At 40.5% G+C, this 21,642-nt stretch overlaps 1 protein-coding gene across 3 annotated transcripts in view; it reads right to left on the reverse strand.

Annotated features, from left to right (window-relative positions):
* LOC113164301 (dipeptidyl aminopeptidase-like protein 6) overlaps positions 1 to 21,642 on the reverse strand; it is a 163,892-nt gene that overhangs the window by 11,679 nt on the left and 130,571 nt on the right. For all 3 annotated transcript variants that reach the window (XM_026363540.1, XM_026363542.1, XM_026363541.1), the window contains 5 exons: positions 14,003 to 14,097; positions 13,512 to 13,586; positions 11,535 to 11,587; positions 10,186 to 10,267; positions 6,976 to 7,096 (listed from right to left, as the gene is read on the reverse strand). In XM_026363540.1, the coding sequence (XP_026219325.1) occupies positions 6,976 to 7,096; positions 10,186 to 10,267; positions 11,535 to 11,587; positions 13,512 to 13,586; positions 14,003 to 14,097 (426 nt within the window). The remainder of the gene's footprint in view (positions 1 to 6,975; positions 7,097 to 10,185; positions 10,268 to 11,534; positions 11,588 to 13,511; positions 13,587 to 14,002; positions 14,098 to 21,642) is intronic.

The raw sequence follows: 21,642 nt of genomic DNA on the forward strand, positions 1-21,642 counted from the left end.
CAATGTTCAAAGAGGAAATAATTAGGGAGAAGACAAGGCTCGTCATCTCAGCTGTTACACACAAACACAGTGACTTGTTCAGAAATTATGCAAATAACAGCTTGCTGAGAGGTTTTTTTTTTTTTTTCACAACACAAAGCAGACGTGACAATCCTGCTTCATTATTAAGTCTGGGGCGGTGTCAGTCCGATGCATTCTTACAGCCTGCCACGAGCTACATTTATCTAATCTGCTTTTACATCAACTTTTGCAATTAAAATTTCATTAATATTGTTTATCTGTGGAACTGGGTGCTGGCTTTGGGGAATTAACAGACTTCAACTAGCAATTAGCATTTCCATTAACTGTGCATGCTTGGTGGAGTGACTTGATATGCTGCGTCATTTGACAAACACACTCTGTACATTTGTTCTCCAGTGACTTTGAGGGAAAGTAGCTGCCATGGCTGCGCCCCTTCCGCTGCCGGACACTACTAATTAAAACACCAGACATTTCTATTCTCAGTGACATGTGAAGAAACAGGGTTAATGGTAGCATTTAGTCCAGTTAGTCTTTGCTCTCCTGGCTCGCCTGAAGTGTCCACCTGCACCCTGCTGGCAGAGCTCAGTGGGGAATGATTAAATCTGTAATGAACAGAGTACCGCGGCAAAGCATTACGCTGCGTTTGCAAATGATGGCAAAAAAAAAAGTATAAAAATGATTTCCTGCATGGCCGGTTCCGCGGCTGTCTGCCGACTTCGCCAGCGGATGCTTAAAAAGCTTTCAGTGCAGAGTGGAAACGGCGGGACTGTCGGATGCGCTTGGCTGGGGACGCCCAGTCACCTTGGTTAGTCATGGAAAAAGTTTCCAGGAGCATCCTGATGTGTTCATGACAACAAAAGAGCGTGAGAAGCGGTAGTGAAAGGAGAAGGGCGTGTAGCTGAATCATTTCTGATGAGCTTTTGAGCATATTTCTTCCTCCTCAGTAATGACACTGTGTCTGTTTTTTTTTTTTTTTTTTCCAGCTGCCTCATTGTGATGATTACCAAGGTGAGCTGTCAGAGGCTCATCTCTTCTCACCGCGTTCTCCATCCCGCTGCGCGGACTACATTATTCACCGAAGAGGGGATATTATTCATTCATGAGATACCATGAGTCAAGTGGTCAGTGGAAAATAATGAGTGCAAGATGACAGATCCGGGCAGTTTTTGAACTACCGTGGGAAAAGAAATTCGAGCATCCTATGTGACCACAGGTGATTTCTAGTTATTTGACTGCAAAAGCTGCACCTGTGGAGATGTTAGTCATGCACTGCAGCACCGAGAATTTGTATAGACAAAACGATCAACATGATTTCTCCTTTAGAAAAAAAAAAAGGACAACATCCTTCCAACAGAGGGCAGTAGTGTCACATGCTAAAACCATGAAGTAGTGCAGCAGTGTAGTAGGGAAAGAAATGCAGCTTTTGTTCCTGCAGATCAAAGAACTATTTATATGTTTTTGGACCTTAACTTCTGTCTGCTTGTGTTCTTATTTACAGCAGAGACACACTCCTCCTGGCTTGCAAAAAAAAAAAAAAAAAAAAGGTTTGATGACGCGACAGACTAGCTCTCCAGCCAACAACACCAAAACAAGCTGTTACTATAAATACCGTAATGTGCAGGCTGAGGTGACAGTGACATTGCAAGTGATAATTATGCGTGAGGCAGAGAAGCACACGACTAAGTGAGGCGAGATTTCACTGAGCATCTTCACAGCATCTCCCACAGTTTGCGGTTCAGCCCAAAGAAAACATCCTCAGATGACGCAGGGAGAAAAACGCTGTTAAAACGAGTTTGTTTTTGCAACTCAAAATAGATAAGTGCAAGAAAACTCGAGAGGATTTAGCTAGCATGTGGATATTTGTCCTGAAATGGTACCGCAGCCTTAATGGGGCGCTCCACATGTTGAACTTAAAGATTAGTTTACGACTCATTAGGGGTCCTACTCATCATGAAGACATGCTGATGAAATGAGGTTTTCTCATTTCTTTAAAGAGAAAGCCTGAGTTACACACAGGTGTGTAGGATTTAAAAGAAAAGGTCACCTCAAATGACAAGAGGCACAATCTTAAATTCCTTCCGTGAAACGTGGAACCAGTATTTTTGCAGCTTCACTTATACTAGAAACGATAAGTCAGGATTTCTCTACCTCTGCTGCTCTTTTCGTTACTTCTGCTTTGTGTCACCCTACTTAATTTATGGAAGTGCTATGAATATATTAAACTACTGTTGTACTCTTTAACACTGCGCTTCTTGCCAGACGCTGTATATTCTGCATCTTAATGTGATTGATAGAATGTAAATTTTGCAGGTGACACTTTCCGCTTCTTACTGACCCATAACTGAACTTTTCCCCAGCGGTTCAGAGGTAGTACTAAATCAAGTTCAAGGAACTTGCAGTGGAGGGGTGGCGGGTGCTTGTGGGACCGTCTATGAGTTGAACTGCAGAAAATACGTCTATTTTTTGTATTATTTCATTCCAGGAATTAGCATAAGAAGTGCACCACAACACCATAAACAACAACTAACACAAATAGCAGAGGGAAAAAAACTGTGGAAAGGCAAAGCAGACCTGCCAACTTTCCTCTTTTATTCTCCTCTATCTGCCATGAGCCCAAAACAAGTCGTTTTCTACTGTCCAGCAAATTGAATCCCTGTTACAATATATCAACAGGCAATGTGGAGTTGCAATCATATCTGTAATCACAAATAGACTTCCCACAACACTGTATAGAAGTGATAAAAGATATTTCACGTGTGCCAGTCACTTCAAATCGAACTACAAGTAATGCTGCTCGGAAAAGTTCTACATTTTTCTAACAGTGTCTGATATCAGGTTCAGCCCGTCTTCACATCCGGCTAAAACCAACACGTTTGTTCCCTTTATTAGTCTTTCCCTTTCCCTGCTCACTAGTGTTGATTATGTGGTTACTCCATGCCCTATAGGCTCTGACACGAACGTAGCGATAAACAGAAACAACCCCACGAACAAGCCTCTCGTTGCAAACAGTCATCTAGCCAAACATCTATGGGGCAAACATGACTCAAATCAAAGCAACGCTGGGTTTTTATCTCTGCACACCAGAGCCCAATAAGCAGCTGTTTCCTCGGGCTGCGTCACACTGCAGGATGTGTCAGTATCAGTACAGCCTCAATAATCAGACAGCCGACAGATGACAGAACACTTGAAACTCTCCTGAGGCGTTTTGGACTATTACACACAGACGACGGGGCTCTTGGCTGCATCTCCTCTTTTTTAATTTAGCTCTTATTTTTTATTTATTTATTTTTTCCCATTTTCTCTCTTCTGCCTCTTTCTGTCTCTCATGCATGCAAACACACACTCACAATCACAGATTAAGACAGCAGCCAGAGGATATTCAAGCCTGGGAGATTATTTGCCAACCTTTCACCCCCTCAGCATCAAATCTGCCGCGCAGCGACAGGCAGAGCTTAAGACCTCATTTTTCCTTAGCGGCAGTCTCAGCCTCAGTTTGACCTTGGCCAGAGCTGAACCTGACTCAGTCGATAGATTAATTTCATTAGCATTGAAAATATTCTGCCTTGCAGTCTCACTTATAAATGTAAACAGTGCAAAACCTGGCTCTGTTTCTAAGGTCCCCTAGCATCACAACTGGGCCAGTGCCAAGTCTATTTAGAGGCTTATAAATGCATCTTTCCAAAAGGGATTTCTCAGTAATTGGAATTAAAATGACCTTTAGTGATCATCAGCTGCTTGTGCTGCATTAAAATAAAATCTATATATATCAGGACGCCCAAATATTACACCCAAATGTGTTCTTCTTATTGAACCTCTCATTCCAAAACCATGTCCATTAATCTGCTGCAACAGCCTCCACTTTGCTAGTTCCCAGATTGTGGAACCTGGGTGCAGGGATTTACTCTCATGCAGCCACAAGAGCATTAGTGAGGCCACACGCTGATGTGGAAAAGTCTGATTTAGAGATTGTATGAAATAAAATTGTGTGCTGTGGTCTTTATTCTTTTTCCTCAATGGAAAATGAGAGGTTAGCGCAAACCTTTGGCCATACAGTGTTTCTGCATGGCTATTAAGCCATCAGTAATAGTAAAATAAGCTTTTTAGGGTGAAAACATTTCTGATTATCAATATGAATGTGATGGAAAACATGACTTTGGTTCAAAATCACTTACACCCATTCTGGCTTTTGGGTTAGAAGAGATTCCCTTCAACTGAGACAACGATCATGAGTTAAATCCCAAACGTTTGGGAACTATAACCTTTTTATTTTGAGTACTTAATTTTTGAGCCTGACCACAAAAAGAGGGGGTGTTTTTTAGAGAGGTAAAATGAAGATGGTTAAGGTTAGGCACTAAGGTTGAGTGGTTAGGGTTAGGGAAAGCCACAAGTCAATGTGATAAAACCCAGAAATATCATAAAAAGACAAATCTCATAAAATGGAGGTTAAAGGTCAACTATCCTGTCTGCAGTTTATGATGTTTATCTGCAGGTAGGTGCCTCTTCAGTCAAAAAAACCAACTAAATCTAGCTAGTCATATAGTAGCACACCAGAAAACCATGATAACTAATAATCACACTAGTTTCAGTGCTTTAGCCAAAACTACCCATACATAGATGAGATATACAGTAACTTTATATTTAGATGATGTTTGTGATCATATTTTCAAATAAAGCCAACTTTTTGTGAATTAGCATAATGTAAAAGGAATTTAAAGATAACAAGCTTTGAGATACTGTGAATAGTAGTGGCTGGATAATGTAGTGGTAGCATCACCTCAGGCAAGACCTTCTTACGCTTACCCTGCCTTTGCCTTGTACATCACCTTGTAAGTCACTTTGGATAAAAGCATCTGCCAAATGACTAAATGTTAATGAACAGCAGCACAAAATATTGTACTGCGAGTTATCTTTAGACAGTTTTATCACAATAAAAGAGGAGTGAATTATTTCATAACATGACTCCATCTATTTACTAGTCACGGTAAACAAAACACAATTCTGCTGTTGATTCACTTTTATCCCAACATTATGAGACGAATTCTGTTTTTTATCTCGCAGTGAAAGACTTATCTGCTCAATAAATGATGAGTGTAAATTATCAGGCCTTCAGCAGCCCATAAATATGAGTCAGGGGGTCAGACACTATAATATCGTGCTGATTAATGTTTAAATGGCCGAGAATGGATATTGCTTTTGAAGGGTGGATGTGGTTTCAAATGTCAGGCTGGCTAATGCGGAGATAAGAAGCGTTATGGGTTAATGATATTAAATATAAACAGAGGAGTCCTGCAGAGGAAGCAACCACACAGCTCTTGTCCTGGTACAAGACTGACCTCAGATAACCCAGCACTTCTAAATCCTCGAAGGCTTCCTGGGTTGGCGCCATTCACAGTATCAAAGAGATATGCATTGTTTTATACCGTAACTCCAGGATTAACAGCTTGTTGTATATCAAAGACTCTCTCCATCCCTCCTCCATCTTTTTTATCCATGAGCCTGGTGCTACCCATCTCCCTCTTGGACTGTTATTAAAACACTGTTCCTTTGGAGCAGAGACAACACCCAGCATAGCAGATATAAATTCATTTGCTGAATGCTAACACAACCCCCCCAACCCCCTTCTTTTTTTTAAATTTCCTCTTGCAAAGCACACAGGTGAGCTTTGATCGGCGGCACTGACGCTTCGAGAGCACCGTGACATCTGTATCCGAGTGTGTACAACACACGCCTCGGCTGAATTAATGCAAACGATGTAGAACATTCATTTAGTTTCAAGGCTGTGTAAAGCAGAGGCAAATTGACTGACTTCACATTTTTAATTTACCTGCATGGAATCAAGTGCTACACACATCAACAATGCTAAAGTGGGTGCAGACGTGGGATTCATAGCGTCTCATGTCATTACTCACTAGTAAATGTGTTCCCCGCAGTGCATTTGAATTACAGAAATGGATTAGAAGGAGAAGATATCCTCAGTGTTGGTTGACGGCATTTTACTGACAATAGTCGACTCGTTAGAAACACGAGTCGCACTAGTGTGCTCACAATAAATGAAATATGGGGTTTACACATAATTTCTTACCTTGCGAACAGCAGTTAAAAAACAATGACACATTCATGTTAATTCTGGAGTATGGGACCAAACCACATATCCTCATCCCAGGTCTGAGTTTGTACAATTGACACAAAACTGTAGACAACATTTCCACCTTCTAAAAACTAGAATAGAAAATGAATACATGCTGTACTTATCACAAATGCCCCTGGTGGGGAATTTATGATTTTGAGTTATTTCAATAAAACTAACAGAGACCTTTAGGGTATAAAGTTCATTTTTGACCTTGGCCGTGGTTTCAATTCAAATACAAAAGCACAAGCGCATGGCTTTAAACCAAAACTGCAATTATGACGCCGCACAGAGAAGGACCATTACTTCCCATAAAGACAGCAGCTGTGTTCTCTTGGGCAGCAAGAAGTGCTCATTTTCTGCCAGGTTGCACAGCCAATGTTCAATTAGACTGAACTTTGAACCTAAATGCGCTTACCTCCACAACACAAGTCCAAAGGGATTCTGGCATTGATGGGAGGTAGAAGCGATGGCAGTTACTATTTTACTCTAGAGAAGAATGGCGGAAAGTTAATTTAGTAGGTCTCTGAATTTCTGGAATTTACTCTCTTATACTACCTTGACTTCAGTGAAAACTCTCAAGAATGAATAAATCAGGGAGAAGGACAAGATGAGGTTTGCCTTTTTATCTTATTATTTACACTCAGACATTTACACTGAGGCCATTTTATGCTGCTCCTCCTTATGGACAATATCTCTTACATATTCATTCACCTTGTGGATAATCTGGAGTGAAGCCATGGCACAAAAAGCCAAAACGGTGCCTTTATAATACTACTGGTGCATTCATCTGTTTGTGATTAGGTGGTTATTTTTATCTGCCTTACCTTCATATAGCCAGTCACTGAGTCCGTTGAAGATGACACCCTCCTTGCCAGTGGAAACCAGGCGAATAGAACGACTCTCCACTGTAGAGCGATAATAGATGTTGTTCTCAAAAATGAAGATCTACAAAAGTACAAAGAAGCAGGAAATAGCCTTTAATCCAAATTGGGATTTGGAAAATGTGAAACTAATTTTCTTCAAACTCAAACCTGGATGGATGTTGATCTGAATGACAGCCTTGCTGTGCTACTGTACATTACTATGATTATTCTTTTATTATTAGTATATTTAAAGGATGCAGAGAGCAGAGGACGACAGTCTGCTATTTAGTCAGATTACTAACACTTTAAATCACAGATAGGAGACCTGAGTGAGGCAGAAATTGTGGTATCGCTGCAAACATCATTCCAGCACGGAGCTCTTTCACCTGTCAGATACAGGAGATCAGCTCGCACTTTTGCAATATCACCATTCGATAACAGGGAAACCAAAGTTTTTTGACAAAAGTACAAAGAGGAAAGAAAAAAAAGAAAAGCCTTTTCAATTTCTGATAAGACGGGAAACCTTGGGACCAGATTCTGACTTTGACACTCTCCTCCACGGGCCTGCAGGGCTTTCAAGATAACTGAAGGTCAACTCTTTCATTACAGAGAATAATAGATCATCAGCACCCACAGTGAGAATGGAAGGGTGGGGCAGCTCTTGGGGCTAGAATTTTAAAATGTTACAGCCTTAATGCAATGCTGAAATCAATCTCAGGCTATTACAGATAAAGGCTTTCTCAGTGTCTCAAGGATTATGGAATTTTGTGGCCTCAAGCTGGTATCATGCTATACGCTTGTGAATGAGTCTCCAAAAATATATTCACTCTGTGAAGTCTAAATGGTGGGACAATGGACAGCAGGAAATCCAATAATGTAACTGTGTACAATTGCTGCATGGCGATTTTCTACTTCTTCACCTCTTCTACAATCTATAATGTGACAAATGAGCCACTACAACAACAGAGCATTTTGTAATATTCAATTGATAATGAATAATATCTGTGTAACAGGGATGCAGCATTTAACAAGAATTTCAGTAGAGGAACTAGCCAGCTAAAAGTTTCTCCAACAGTCCTGTGCGCCTCTTTAAAGATAACACTGAATGTGCCATAATTCGTTTCTCTTGAGGAGACGCGGGCTGCAGGGCCCATGTGGTTTGGTGTCACTTCGGTGCAGATGGAGTCCTTGTATAGAAGCTAATCTAGGCCACAGCACAGAGAGAAGACCTGGCCCCGTTCTCTGAAGTAAGGTAAAACTTTGCCAGCGATGGCTGGGATCCACACTTATCCGCAGCAGGAATATATGGAGCTGATTACACAAATGCTTGTGCTCGAGTTGGTGAGAATGATGCAACTAAAACGACACCAGTACTTAAAAAAAAAAAATCATTCTTCATTGTTATTCACAAACATGTAATTCACAATGGAATACTTGCAAAACAAAGACAGCTGACATGGTAACACTGACGCCCCAGCATGCAGACATTTTCATCAAAAGCTTGTTTGCATACTGACACTAACATTTAGCTGAAAGCACCAGTTTGCCTAAGTACAGCTAATAGCGTGGCTTTGTCTTGCTCGACACAAAGCCTGCACGACAAAAACGGCAACTCCGAGTTTAAAAGATGTGGGGAAGGACAGGTGGAAATGGCTTAAGTGAAAGATGCAGTATGGGAAGTGTAGCCTGTAGGGTTATTGGATCTTAAGCCACACAAGAGACTTAAGGACATGTTAGGTTCTAATGCAGTTCTTCCCACTGTAAGTGATTTAATGGCCTTGTCTGTTTGTCTGTCTGTCACTCTCACACACAAACACACATTTTTTTCTTTCTCTCGCCAACATTATACAAAGGTTAGGCCCTCCGGGGGCCCAGTGTCCAAACTTTGAATGTATGAATGTGTGTCAGCCGGTGTCAGTGTTTAGATTAGACGCCTACAGGGAGTGGGGAAAAAAACTAACTCTGCCTTTCACTTGAGTTTTTACTTTACGCAACAAAAAAAAACAAAAAAACAAAAACTGCAACAAATGTCAGGCCTTTCTGAAAACACATGGCCTGTCAGTAGAAATGTGGTCGTGTATGCGATTGGGCGTGCACGGGAATGTAAAAGATGTTTAATCGAGCCCATAAGGCCTCTGAGAACAAGATAACAGGTGGACTGATGTGTCAGGATTGGATGTGTAAATGTGACGACTGCGTCGGCTTGTTTATGCTGATGGATATTTCTCGCTTTGACCTCTACTCCGTCAACAGAGGACATCTGAACCTTCAGGGAAACCAGCTGCTGCTCAGTTTCACAGTAACATAACTTATCTTGCTGAAAGTACAAGCACTTCGTGACTTATGGTGGGAAACTTGGGGCTATATCAATCTAGCGACTGTGTTAATTAATCCACTAATGAGATAACAGGTAATTAATAGCATTGTGCTGCAGGATGTAATCACTTACAGTCTGTCTGCTCTGCAAACCAACAGACTGAAGCTCATTTAGGCTCCGACAAGTTTGACTGTGGGATGACGGAGGCGGAAAATAACTCATCTTGGAAGAGTTGCAAAAATTGTTCCTTTTGGTTTAAAGAACAGTGTTTAATTCAAACGATAAATCACTATAGTGATTTACACCCCGATGGACAAGATAGTTTGTGTACCCTCTTTTGAAAGTATTACACTCATGCTATAGTTGCGACTGGAATAATATATAATATATATAATAGGATGTCTCTGAAAGATAAAAGCTTCTTTATGTTCTTCTTCTTCTGGCTTATCTAAAAAGCTCTTAGTGACAACATTTCCTCCATGAGACTAAGGATATAAATACAGATTTAAAATGTAAGCTTCAAGCTTCATTTCTTTATCAGCTTTATCAGGGAATAGCATTCCCCCAAATTCCCAAAAAGTAGGACCTTGAAACTGACTTATTCATTAATATACAGCCCCTGTGGCCAAACATAACTGTAAAATTATGAATTCCACTAATCATCAACATAATAAACAATGGCAAAATGTGGCACACATATGGACCAAACGTACTACAACCTTCAATATATATGTTTTAGTAATTTGCATTCATTTATAGTTAATAGTATATACTGCTTTTAGTTGTTTGAACCTGAAATATTATAGGTCAGCAGACCAATCAGACAGTAGATTCATGGGAATTGTAGTTCTCACCAGTTGCTGACCCTGGGGTCCCCAGCCTGCGTACTGCAGCTGAGCATTTCGCACTTCTGGAGGGTTCAAGTTCCACGTCTCCCTGGGGTGAACAGACAGAGGAAACAATGCTATCAGGTAAAAATGCAGACACACACACACACTGTGGCTGTCTGCCTCCAGCTCTGCAAGAGTACCACTGTAGCACATCTGAGTACGAAAAGTTTAAGTGTATCCATAAATATCAGTGCACTATAACTGTGCCAGCTCTCCTTATTGGTGAAAGTGCTGTGCAGTGCAGTCTGCAGAATTAGAGGTGCCACTGCCTCTATGTCTTTGTCTGGAGCTGAGGATGAATGAGGTCATCAGCCGAGGCGGGTTTTTGTGACACACCACCACTGGGTGGCAGCATGCAAATAGATTTGAGCAGCAGAGCTGCTGACAATGCTGTCACACTGTGACCCAGCTTAGAGGCACTTTGATAGGAAAATAACTGAGGCGTCTACCAATCAGCACAAAATGACCTTTATACAGTATACCCCAGGACTGATCAATAATAATTATTCAATGCTTACTTCATCAGGTGCTACTGTTTCTGGCAGTGTGAGCTTGCTGCCTTGAAAGTGTGTGTTAGACTGTTGTTTTAATTAAACACTGGGATGTAGAGAGAAGTGAGAATGTAACATCATGCAATAATGAACACTCTTACTGTACGTATGTCATTTAATACCACCCACCTCTAGATTTAGTTTTTAAGGATCTAGTTTGTCTTTATGAACCTGTTTTAATTTACAATTCTTGTTGCTCTTATTTTTTGCCTTCATATATATTTTTTTCTTTAAAAATAAGATTATAAGGTAAAGTGCAGCTTTACAACAGTCCAAAGGTGTCATGTTTCACTAATGGCTGTTCCTTTTTGCAGACATTTTATGCAGCTGTGACTCTGCAAAAAGCCTCATAGTCAAATCAAATGACAAGGCACTCTCATTATTAGCATTTTGCAGTGCATCGGAGAACATCTTAACAGGTCAGGCTGAGGGAGCTCTTCTCTAATCAGCTGGCTTTGCATCTAATTGTGAAAACGTGACATAACAGATAACCTTGTCGCAAGGTTATCTGAAGGGGACAAGAGTGCATCAGGGCATTTAAATGGGAAGATGTTGTGGCCACCATTGGAGGTCACAGATCGCTTGGTGCTTATGTCTTCACTGTCACCAGTGGAAGGTTTGAGGTCGTCAGTGCTTTGTGGGACGTGGCGTTGAGAACGGGTGGTTAATGATTCGCAATTAGTCACGAACAGTGAGGTCAGGTGATATTGCAGGACAAGATAATGAGGTAAATGGAACAGAGCAGCCATGCTGCCTACTTACGGAGTCTCCAGACTGCAGATGATATAGAAGGCTGTGTAGGAATACTGGTACACCTGAAGGAAGGCAGAAGGAAAGAAATTATACAGTACTGTATCTTCAATTCATCTATTCTTTAGTAGCATTAATAACAAAAAGTCACATTTAAGGTGCATTTCCACAAGAAAAGTCCTGTTGATTCAAGTTTTTCTCTATAGTCATTCATACAGTTATATTTTCTAAGGTCTCAAACTTTACACTGTAAAGTGCCTTGAGATGACCTTTTTTGTGATTTGGCGCTATATAAATAAACTGAAGTGAAATAAAGTCCAGAAACCTTTCCAGGGAACTCTAATACGCACACATCAGGGCCAAAACCCTGGGAAGTTTATGCAAATGAACGTACTGACATACTAAAAGCACGGCGATCTGTTGGATTCACTGTGTTCAGCAGGTTTTTAAAAAAATGCCAGGTAAGCAAAGCGGTATTTGACCAATCAGCGACTTTCAGCACCACAGGCCGTATTGCTGAGAGTACTACATCCCAGGCAGGGACTTTCTGAAACATAACTACGGCCCTGGAACTAAATTTAAACTGTGGTTCCCTCAATGGATATGCATATTCCAGTTCTCTAGGAAGGATTTCCTGCAGTGGAAACGGGCCTTCAGGCAATACTTACAAATGGGTTCTCTAAGAAATAAAGAACAGAATATAAGGAACATTTGACAATAATGACTTCTGTAGACTTTTCTGTCCCCATGAAAATATTAGTATTGTATAAGCCTCCAAAACCTATATTGGTTCAAATGTTTGAGATTAACCTCAACAGTCACTCTCAAGTCTATGGCAACATCTCCAGTGGTAAACTGCCTCATGGTGCTGTAGTGACACCACAAACTAGTCTGACTGCCTGATGATGGCTGTGACTGAGCACCTGCACCTCAGAGGTAGAACATGACTGAAATGTTCAGCCTGCTGTTCAGATGAACATCATTTTCAATTAGTTCACAAATTAGCATATTAGTCTATCTTCGTCGATATGGATTTTACTTGCCGCTGTAAAATCAGTAAATCAGTATCAGGGGAAAAAAATGTATAAAATGATTGTACAACAAGGTTAAATACAACATATATGTTGTGATCTTAGCTTTTATTTATAAACTAAGAGAACGTTCTTCTACAATCATAGCATATTATACACAGTCTTCTACCTGTTATAAATACACTGCTTATGAGCAGCGCAGAAATGCATGACGTTACGACCCACTAGAGACACAAAGCATCCTGCTTTGAATGTGAGTTAGCATGCAAACACTGTTTATTTAGGAACGACATGTCATCTGTCAAGGTGATGGAGGTTCGGATGGAACAATAAATGCAAACACATGCGGTACAACACACTCTGGTGTCGTAATATTTTCTATTCATCTCAGGCAAATAATACGAGGTTATATCTCTGCCAGCATCCTTCACATGCCAAAACTATGCACAGACTCTCGACGCCGACTTGGTGCTGAAGCAGAATGAAGTAAACACACAGGAATCAGCCGGTAAAGTGATTTAATATATTTGATCAACTCGCATTAGAAGCTGAAATGTCTCTGTGCACATCAAGCTGATGGACTCGCAGAACGCTTTATGTCGAACTGCTAAGAACTGATGAATTTCACAACAAACACTTCCTGTCCGAGTGTCAATCTCGTCCCACCTCCCTGCGAGCCTGTGCAGCACCGAGGGGTTTGTTTGTGTTTCTGCCTCCCTCGCTATAGTTCCACTCGACCGTGCTGGCCCCCGCCACCAGCGCCGACAGGCAGCGGTGTGCGACGGGCCTTCACACCCTGCCATGATTACTTTCTCCCCCTCCCCCTCCTCCTTCCTTTCTTCCCCCATTGCCTTTGCTTCACTAGCAGCCTATGTTCCACCTCCCCTGGTGGAAGTGGCTGACATGTTTGGCTGTCAGTTTGCTAATTCAAATACAAGCAAACAAATGAGAAGCTCACCGGTGCAACATTGTAGGCCAGCAGCACGTGCTTCAAGTCAGGGGACACCTCATACTTGCTGGCTTTGTACATTTCCTGCAAGGCAAAGACGAAAATGTAAGAAATTAAACAGCACATGCTCGTTTGTTTCATCGAATGAGTCATTAAAGGACTCCGTTTGACAGATTGCTCAGCTCCTGAAGCAAATGGGAGTAGCACGAATCTTTGCACAAGGGCTTGGTTATTGATTTGATGCTGGATATACTGTAATGTTGTGTCATCACACCAGCTACTGCAGCACTGATACTACATCTCTATCTCAAAGCCCAATCCCAGATGTTAACTATGCAGTTCACACTTCACAGTGATTAAGCTTTGTAATAAAAGAAAGAGCTTTGGTTGCTTTGATTTGCTGACACAACAAGAAAAGTTTTAATACAATTCATGGGCAGTCATGGTCAGAGATCCTCACTCCCATGACTGTGACAGTAGGAGAAGATGATAAGACTTACAAACTTCTTGTTATGCACCAAGACGGTCTTCTCATCAGTGTCGACGTTGAACTTGATGACATCACCTTCGCGATTACGGTACAACAGCTCGTTACCTGCAAGGTGGGAGACAGAGAAAAAGAGAAGCTTTGTTTTCAAAAAGTCCTCCACGAATGATCAAATTAAACGAAGAGAAAATAACTAAAGACCATCTTTAAAACTCAGAATAAGAACCACGCTCACAATCAAACACAGCAGCAACATTGCCCTGAAGTCTAAAACCTGTAACCCAAAATAGGAAAATGATTCCTGAATATAATAAAAATAAAAAAATAAATAAATAAGCGTCTGTGCAGAGCAATAAGCCTCAACTTTTGCCTGTGGACCAGAGAAGTGGGCAAACACAAGGGAGCAATAATTAAGCTGCTTAAGCCTCAAGCAGAGGACACTCAACAAGTACAGAACAGATGTAACTCACTGACCTGACACTGTGGGAGCAAGAGATCATAATGCACTACTAAAGAAGTTAAGGACTTGGCCGTCTGATCTGCCTACTAATGCCAGTGGTAAACATCGAATTGTTCCTGCATGTATATTCTGTGTGGCCTCACTAATTACAGTCTTGGTCTCTGAACCAAACAAACAAAACTTTTTGAAAATGTTACATATAGTAATAGTTAGGGGCAGAATATGAAAAGCAAAAAGTTAATTAGCTGTGTTGAACATTAAAAAACAAAATGAGATCTTAAGAAACGCCACTGTTATACCTTCATTACATCTAAAGGCTTCTTAAAATAGGCATATTTAAGGGTCTAATTAACCTATCATCTATCAGCAACCACAACAGCGCAACCTGTACCAGCGAGAGCAACAATTAAAAAGTCACTTAAGGGCATAATTATACGTTATGGATTCACATATAAAAAAAAAAAAGCTTGGTTGTCCAATTAAACGTTTAATGATTGTAATGATGATTTTTGGCTTCGACAATTAACCAAACGTTACTGTTTGCAGTAATGAGTGGGCTTTAAGTATTTGCTCTAGTATGCTAAATCAAGCGCTCCCAACCCAATCAAGAACTGTCTGGCTGCTAACAAATGGGCCTCATTCGTCAACCATTCTTAGGAAGAAATGTCTTCTTTTGCAAAGCATTGTGGTCTCTGGAAATTAATAAACACAACACCAGCACTTTAACTCACTCAATGGGAAATCTCAGCCAAAACTATGTAAACTGTGCAAACTGTGCAGTCACTTTCCCAAACACTGTTCATACGGCAACATGAGCTAATTGGCCTTAAATTCACAGTTTGTTACAGAAGCGTTTTTTTTTTTTTTTTTTTTGCTTAGTGTTTATTACAGGTTTATCACACCAGTCTGAAATGTTCAAGTGTAATTTATCCTTTGTAGGAAATCACATTTAACCACATTGTTGCAGATTTAAAAAAAACATAAAGCACCTTGCAAAACCTTGACTAAGTTCTATTAGTCAAGAAGCCAATTAACCGCATCATCAGATCCAAACATTACCTACACCTGATTGGTACATGAAGTGTGTGGCATCAGCTGAGCCTCAGCAACTTTTGACCAGCGTGAAGTGCTCAGTGAAGATAAATAAATAAATAAATGAAATCTCTCGTCTGGACTGACTAAAACCATTCTAACTTTAGCAGAATATGATGAGTTCATCAATCTTGAAAGTAAATTACTGAGAAAATTTCTCTTCAGTGCCTTTAAACCCTTTTTTTTTTATAGTTGTTTACGCAACGCTCAGTCCTAAAAATAAATCTGCCATTCAACACAAGTGCCCTAGGACGTGACCTCCTCAGTGCCACTGAAAAGTACAGTTTACTGTACAATACGCCAGAATACAAAAGACCCCGGCACAAACACGGCGAGTTCGGCCCACTAGAGGAAACCCTCGAGGGGAGCCGTTATTTGACAGATGTATGAAAGTTCATACGGCTCCTCATCCATCAGGCCCTTTATCAGGAACGGATACGTTTAATACAGCAACTGCCCCCTTTCACCTTCAATCTCTCTGCGCTCCTCTGTCTTATTGCTTTAGTGATCCGTAAGTGCACGAGCAACCACGCCATTTGGTGAGGTAATTAGAAGCCCGAGATTGTTATGCAGAGTGTGCGCTATCTGCTAGCATATCTAATTGTCCATTAGAGGTGACAAAATTACCATCACAATGGCTTTAATTCAGAACGTGCTTGGGAGAGCAGTTTCAGACATTTTTAGACTGGCATAGCCAAACGCCCCCTCAACAGCTTTTGTCTCCTTGTTAAAAACCATCAGCATACTAACAAGGGCACAAAATGGACTCATGGAAATCGCTGTGATAAATAAAGGAATGCTGCCTTTTTTTTTATTATTATTATTCCAGCACGCCCCTTTATTTTTGTTTGACCCTGTTTGGCATCTTGATAGACATGCAACGTTTATTTATGAAATGGTAATTTTAGAAAATGGGGATTGAATGGGTAAACAGCGAGACAAGATACATCAGCGGTCAGAGAGATCGACTGAACTTCGCTGCGTCGTGATTTAGTCTGTTTTCATAGTCGGCCTTCATTTGAAAGTCAGAGATGCGCGGCTGTTTAAGGTACCTATTTCATCTTTATTCCTCACCCAACCACTCATCATCATCTCCTTTATCCACACGCCTCAAGACACCTCAGATACACCTCAGATCTCTCAAATCCTTCCCATCACTGCCCCTTTATGAGCTCTCCAGCTGAGATCACCATGTTAGGCATCATCATCCCTCCTTCACTCCTCCAACTTTGTTTTCTGCTCTTTCAAAGACAGAGAGCCATCTATCCGTTCACAACACCCTAGGCAGTATGTCTTCCCTTCTGCATATCTCTTTCTAACTTTCTCATTCTCCCTCTTCCTCATTCTCTCTCTTTCTTTCCTCTTTACCTTCACTCGCTGTGCATTGGCCCAGGGTGTCGTTCTTTCTCTGATCTATACCTTTTTCATGGCAGTATGTCTTATTAATACAGCCTCTCGCCCTGGGCACAGCCCTAACCCAGCCTCAATCCAGGGAGGCTGGGAGAGCGCCAGGAAGTGAGGAGAGAGGAACTCAGAGATATAAAGGCAACACAGAAACAGAGAGAGAGATGTGTTGAGGTGTTGCTGTGTTGAGTTTGTACAGTTCAACTCCACGGACTTGCCTTTAAAGCAGCATACTCTTAGAAGATTTTAAAACTTTGGTCTTTTTTTTTTTGTTTGTTTGTTTTAAATAGTTTTCTATTGATTATGATAACACGCCTTTACACACATTTAAACATGCATTACCTAAACGTTCATGACAGTTTGGACAAGTGAAATGTCCTTTTTTAGTTCTTCTGTTAATTGTATCAGTAAATATTGAATAGAACAGGTCAAAGTTCAATCTGGAAGTTGGTCTGTAAATCTTGTTCGGGTATATTATATACCATAACGAGTTTGTGCAACACTTACTTATAAAAATGAATAATTGTCTGTCATATGTCCTGGAATAAACTTGTTTACTAATGCCTCTGCGTTTCCAGATTTAAGCCACTGACTCTGTTTGTAAAACAGAAAGGCTATCTGTGAATATAGCTATTAGGGATTTCACTTTTTCCATTACCCTTACAATAAGTACCAAACTGAGCAGCCCTAGACTGGAAACACCACAGTAATTTAGCAAATAGTAATAGCTAAATATTCTACAGTATGACAGAGCAGCTACTCGGTAAATTAGCACAACACGAACTGCACTCAATCGTGCTTTATTACACTGTCTGCAGGTGAGTCCGATGAGCAAGTCATCATTTTTATAAACTTAGATCTTCTATCAATTGGACTAAGGGTGCTGGGCAGTAAAAGAATAATGGTCAAAGATACTTCAGAGGGACATTTTTTTCCACAGTGGGAATTACACTGTCACATAAATATTACCAATAGAACTGGTGGCCAAAAGGTATAAAAATAAAACTAAGATAGCAAATTCTCCTTTAAGTCCTGCTCCTCACCTGAGAAACAGCTTTTTTTCTACTAGTCCACTGTCTTAATTGTACTGTTGACTTCATTAACATTCCACACAATCCTCTTTGCCTCGTGACAGGTTCATTAAAAAGAAAGAGCAGCGTGGAAAAGACTAGTTCACACTATTTGAGCATCCTGAACTGCACTGTAATGATATATATTTTTATATTTCACCGTCTTTTCAACCCTCCATATCAGTTCTCATTTGACCCTTTCATGAAAGCACTGTCATTTCCTTCTCTGCATTAACTGTTCTCCTGAGTGTCTTTTGTCTCGGTCGAGAGGTTTGAAACACAGTAGTGCGAGAGTTAGGGTGATCAGTAGAACTACTGGTATGCATAATATAACTTACCTAAAATAACAAAACACTCGAGTGTGGTCTTTAGACTGACAGAGCAGAGTACTTGGAAATGTCCTTGTCTTGAGCATGAAAAAGAGGAAGATACTAAAGAAATGATTTTTGCTCACCAGCCTCTGTAGCTCGTGGTTTTCCAAAGTTACCAGCCACCGTTGCTGGGAAGTTACATTTTAAATGATTAAAGTTGACTATGACGTGCTAATGTTTACTTGAACTAGATTCACAACCCTTTAAAAAGTAAATGAGCAAAGTGTATAACATTCTTACAAGAGTTAGCTCGGATGAGAATGTGTGTAAAGCTCCTTATTTATAGTCGCATGCAGTCATTTAGGACAAAGACATAAAACGAGTAGCTTCTTATTGCACATATAAAAAGTAGTGCAGTGGTATAGAATACTAATTGAAAAGATGTTGTGGGAATTATCCCTTATTTTACTCTCAGGAGCCCCCACATGGCGTTTATAGTCACTCTACAAGAGCCATGTCATCCTCAACAGCTGTCCTTGGGGGGATGAGGGTCATATCTGTGCAGAGGTAACATGAGCTTCCCCCGTGTCCTGTTACTCGTTGCTATCTACGGGACATACGTGAATCTAAGTTTTCCCTAAGTCACTCAATGTTGAGGGTTTTTAATGACCAGCGGACCGCAGTGGGCTCAGAGCACATTGTGCACACATACACCAACATAAACAGGTGAATGTGTGTGCTGCAGGGAGCCACACAGGCCACCAGCTTTTAACTTACTTGTCCGAGCATCAGGGCTTCGACAGTGTGTAGCGATGGTATGCTCATCTGATTGTCTGCTCTCCCAACACATGCAGCTGTACTCATCCACCTGTATTTGGTAAGTTGAGGGATGTTAATGTAGTAATATCAAGCCCTTCCTCGTGCCTTAATGATCCTAACCTCGAACTCTAACCTCCACATAATATATCACTATGTATTTACAGAACTGGCCCGGGCAGTGGAAATAGGCAGTTTCTATGGACTATAGCCACAAGGTGAGACAGCGCTGCAGTTATTCAGAATGAAATGGAATTTTTCTTGTTGGTTCCAGGTCATTTGTCCACGCCGAAGGCTGCAGATGATGACTGGTCTGATAAAAGCGACACAAGCTGCTGGGGAAGAATTATGGTGTCTGTCAGTGGCTAAATAAAATGAAGTTTCCAATGCAGTAATACAGTCTTAAATCTTTGCCACCCATTGGCTTAGATGTGATGTAAAATGTAGGTTCATAAAAAAAATTCAATAAGACTTTTAATTAAAAATCTCTCCTTGTATATTTCAAGTAATTTAGTTTCATTCATGTAGGGTTCTTGGAAGGAAATTCACATAACAGCATTGTGTATATTTCTCTGCAAGTGCAAAGCTGCTCCTGCAGTAGCCTGAAATTTGAATTCTATGTCTGGCTGACTTGATAAATGAGCATGCTAACAAATGAATGGCACAGCAAACAAATGTGTAAAAACCTCAAGTATGAACCTGCTGACAAAATATTAAACCACCCAGGGCTACAGCCAACCTGCTGCTGGCCGCTTTTCACAGTGGAAGTCATTTATGCTTATCAGGAATGCCAATCAGCGTAGCCTGCTGGCTTCATTACTCACTGCCTTGTCTGCTTGTGAATTCCACATTAAAGCTAAAAAAACGCTGAAACAGTGGTCAGTCACTTCTGTTTCACACTGTTTAACTTCGGACCTACAATTCTTTCCTTTTGTTTTATTATTTGGTTAAAAGCTCTGCTTTCATACCTCAGTGAGACCACTGCATCCTCATAAAGTCAAGGAGCCAAACCAATTTAATTCATCCATTATTGTGGAGAGTGCACCATGTTACAGATATTGCTGATGAAACCTTTTGACCATATACCATGAACACAGGCCCGCTTGCGTCACTTTCAAACTTTATATGATTTATGCCTCTGTTAAAGACCCAATATGTAACATATTTCCATTAAAATAGCAGAATAGTTAATAATTGTATTATCTTTTGTCTTGCTGGGTCAGTCTGTTGCACAGTCGTCTTTCAGTTTTATCAAAGGCAAGTCAACATTGTTTACCTGCTATAAGATTCAAGTTTTCTAGGGTTATTTTTGTGGGTTAGCCGTTCTGTAGCTGTTGCTATAGGATGACAAACTTGTTCAAGTCTGCCAATTCGTGTCTGTGGATAGCACATAATGTACAGTACATTAGTACAGTGCATAATGTGATGACAATGACAACAGTTTGTCTAGATATTAGTTAATAATAGTCATTGACATTTTTAGCTTAACATTATAAGATCAAATCACAAAATGACAAACAAAGCAAGTGATGTTATGATGGTGCTCAATAAGATGCTGATGCTGTAGATTTGTCTCTTTTTCCTTACTGAACTAGCCTACAATGTTCACTACACAGTAAAATACCCTGGCACTATAAGGAGAATGGCGTAGTATAGAAATAGAGTAGGTTACTATATTATAGCTCTTAAAGAAGATAAATAGATTATTTCCTAAACGTTCTGATAACAAAAACTCACCGACTGCTCAACCAACACCACACTCCTTCCAAGATGACTCCCAAAGGAGCACGCAGGTGTTTTCAGAAACCATCTATCAACTTTCTAAAACCCCTGTGCTTTTTGTAACCTGTAACCTCAATTTCCAATTAATCCACAAGTCATTGTGTCATTGATTTGACTCACTGCCTCTGAGCTGCTGGTCATTTCATCAGCGTCTGGCAGCTGTTCATACACTCCTCATAAATCCATAACCTCTGTCACTGCTTGAATCGCCCTCCACAGTCCTCGCATGCGCTACGTTCCCTTTTCTGTGTTAGTGTAGCTGTAGTGTGTTTTCGGCTTGCAGACTAATCACTGAACTTGAAAAGACCTGCATGCCCATAATAATTAAGATCATTAGGGAGGCTAGCACCCATATAATAACAATTATAACAATAATTGTAATGACAGTAAACATCACAGCAGTGATTGGCCTCTCTTGTTTGGAACCCCGATGGTCAAATGCTTCCATAATTTATATGTTACAATTGTTCATAATTCCCAAGCTAAATCATCCAATCACTTAAGTCAGAATGTCCACAGGGAAATAAAAATGTACTGATGCTGATTCTGTATACATTACAATCTCTGTAACAACACCATATATCGGGCCTCTTGGATCCTCCCTCACAGCTTTTTTTTATTGTGATACACAAACACGGTTAAGCTCTTCTGAGTCATAAGACAGCTAAAGTGAATTCACTGGTTTCTAAGTCCCTTTTACGGATTTGATCTGATCTGC

This window comes from Anabas testudineus, chromosome 2 (assembly GCF_900324465.2).
Source record: "Anabas testudineus chromosome 2, fAnaTes1.2, whole genome shotgun sequence".
Lineage (NCBI taxonomy): Eukaryota > Metazoa > Chordata > Actinopteri > Anabantiformes > Anabantidae > Anabas > Anabas testudineus.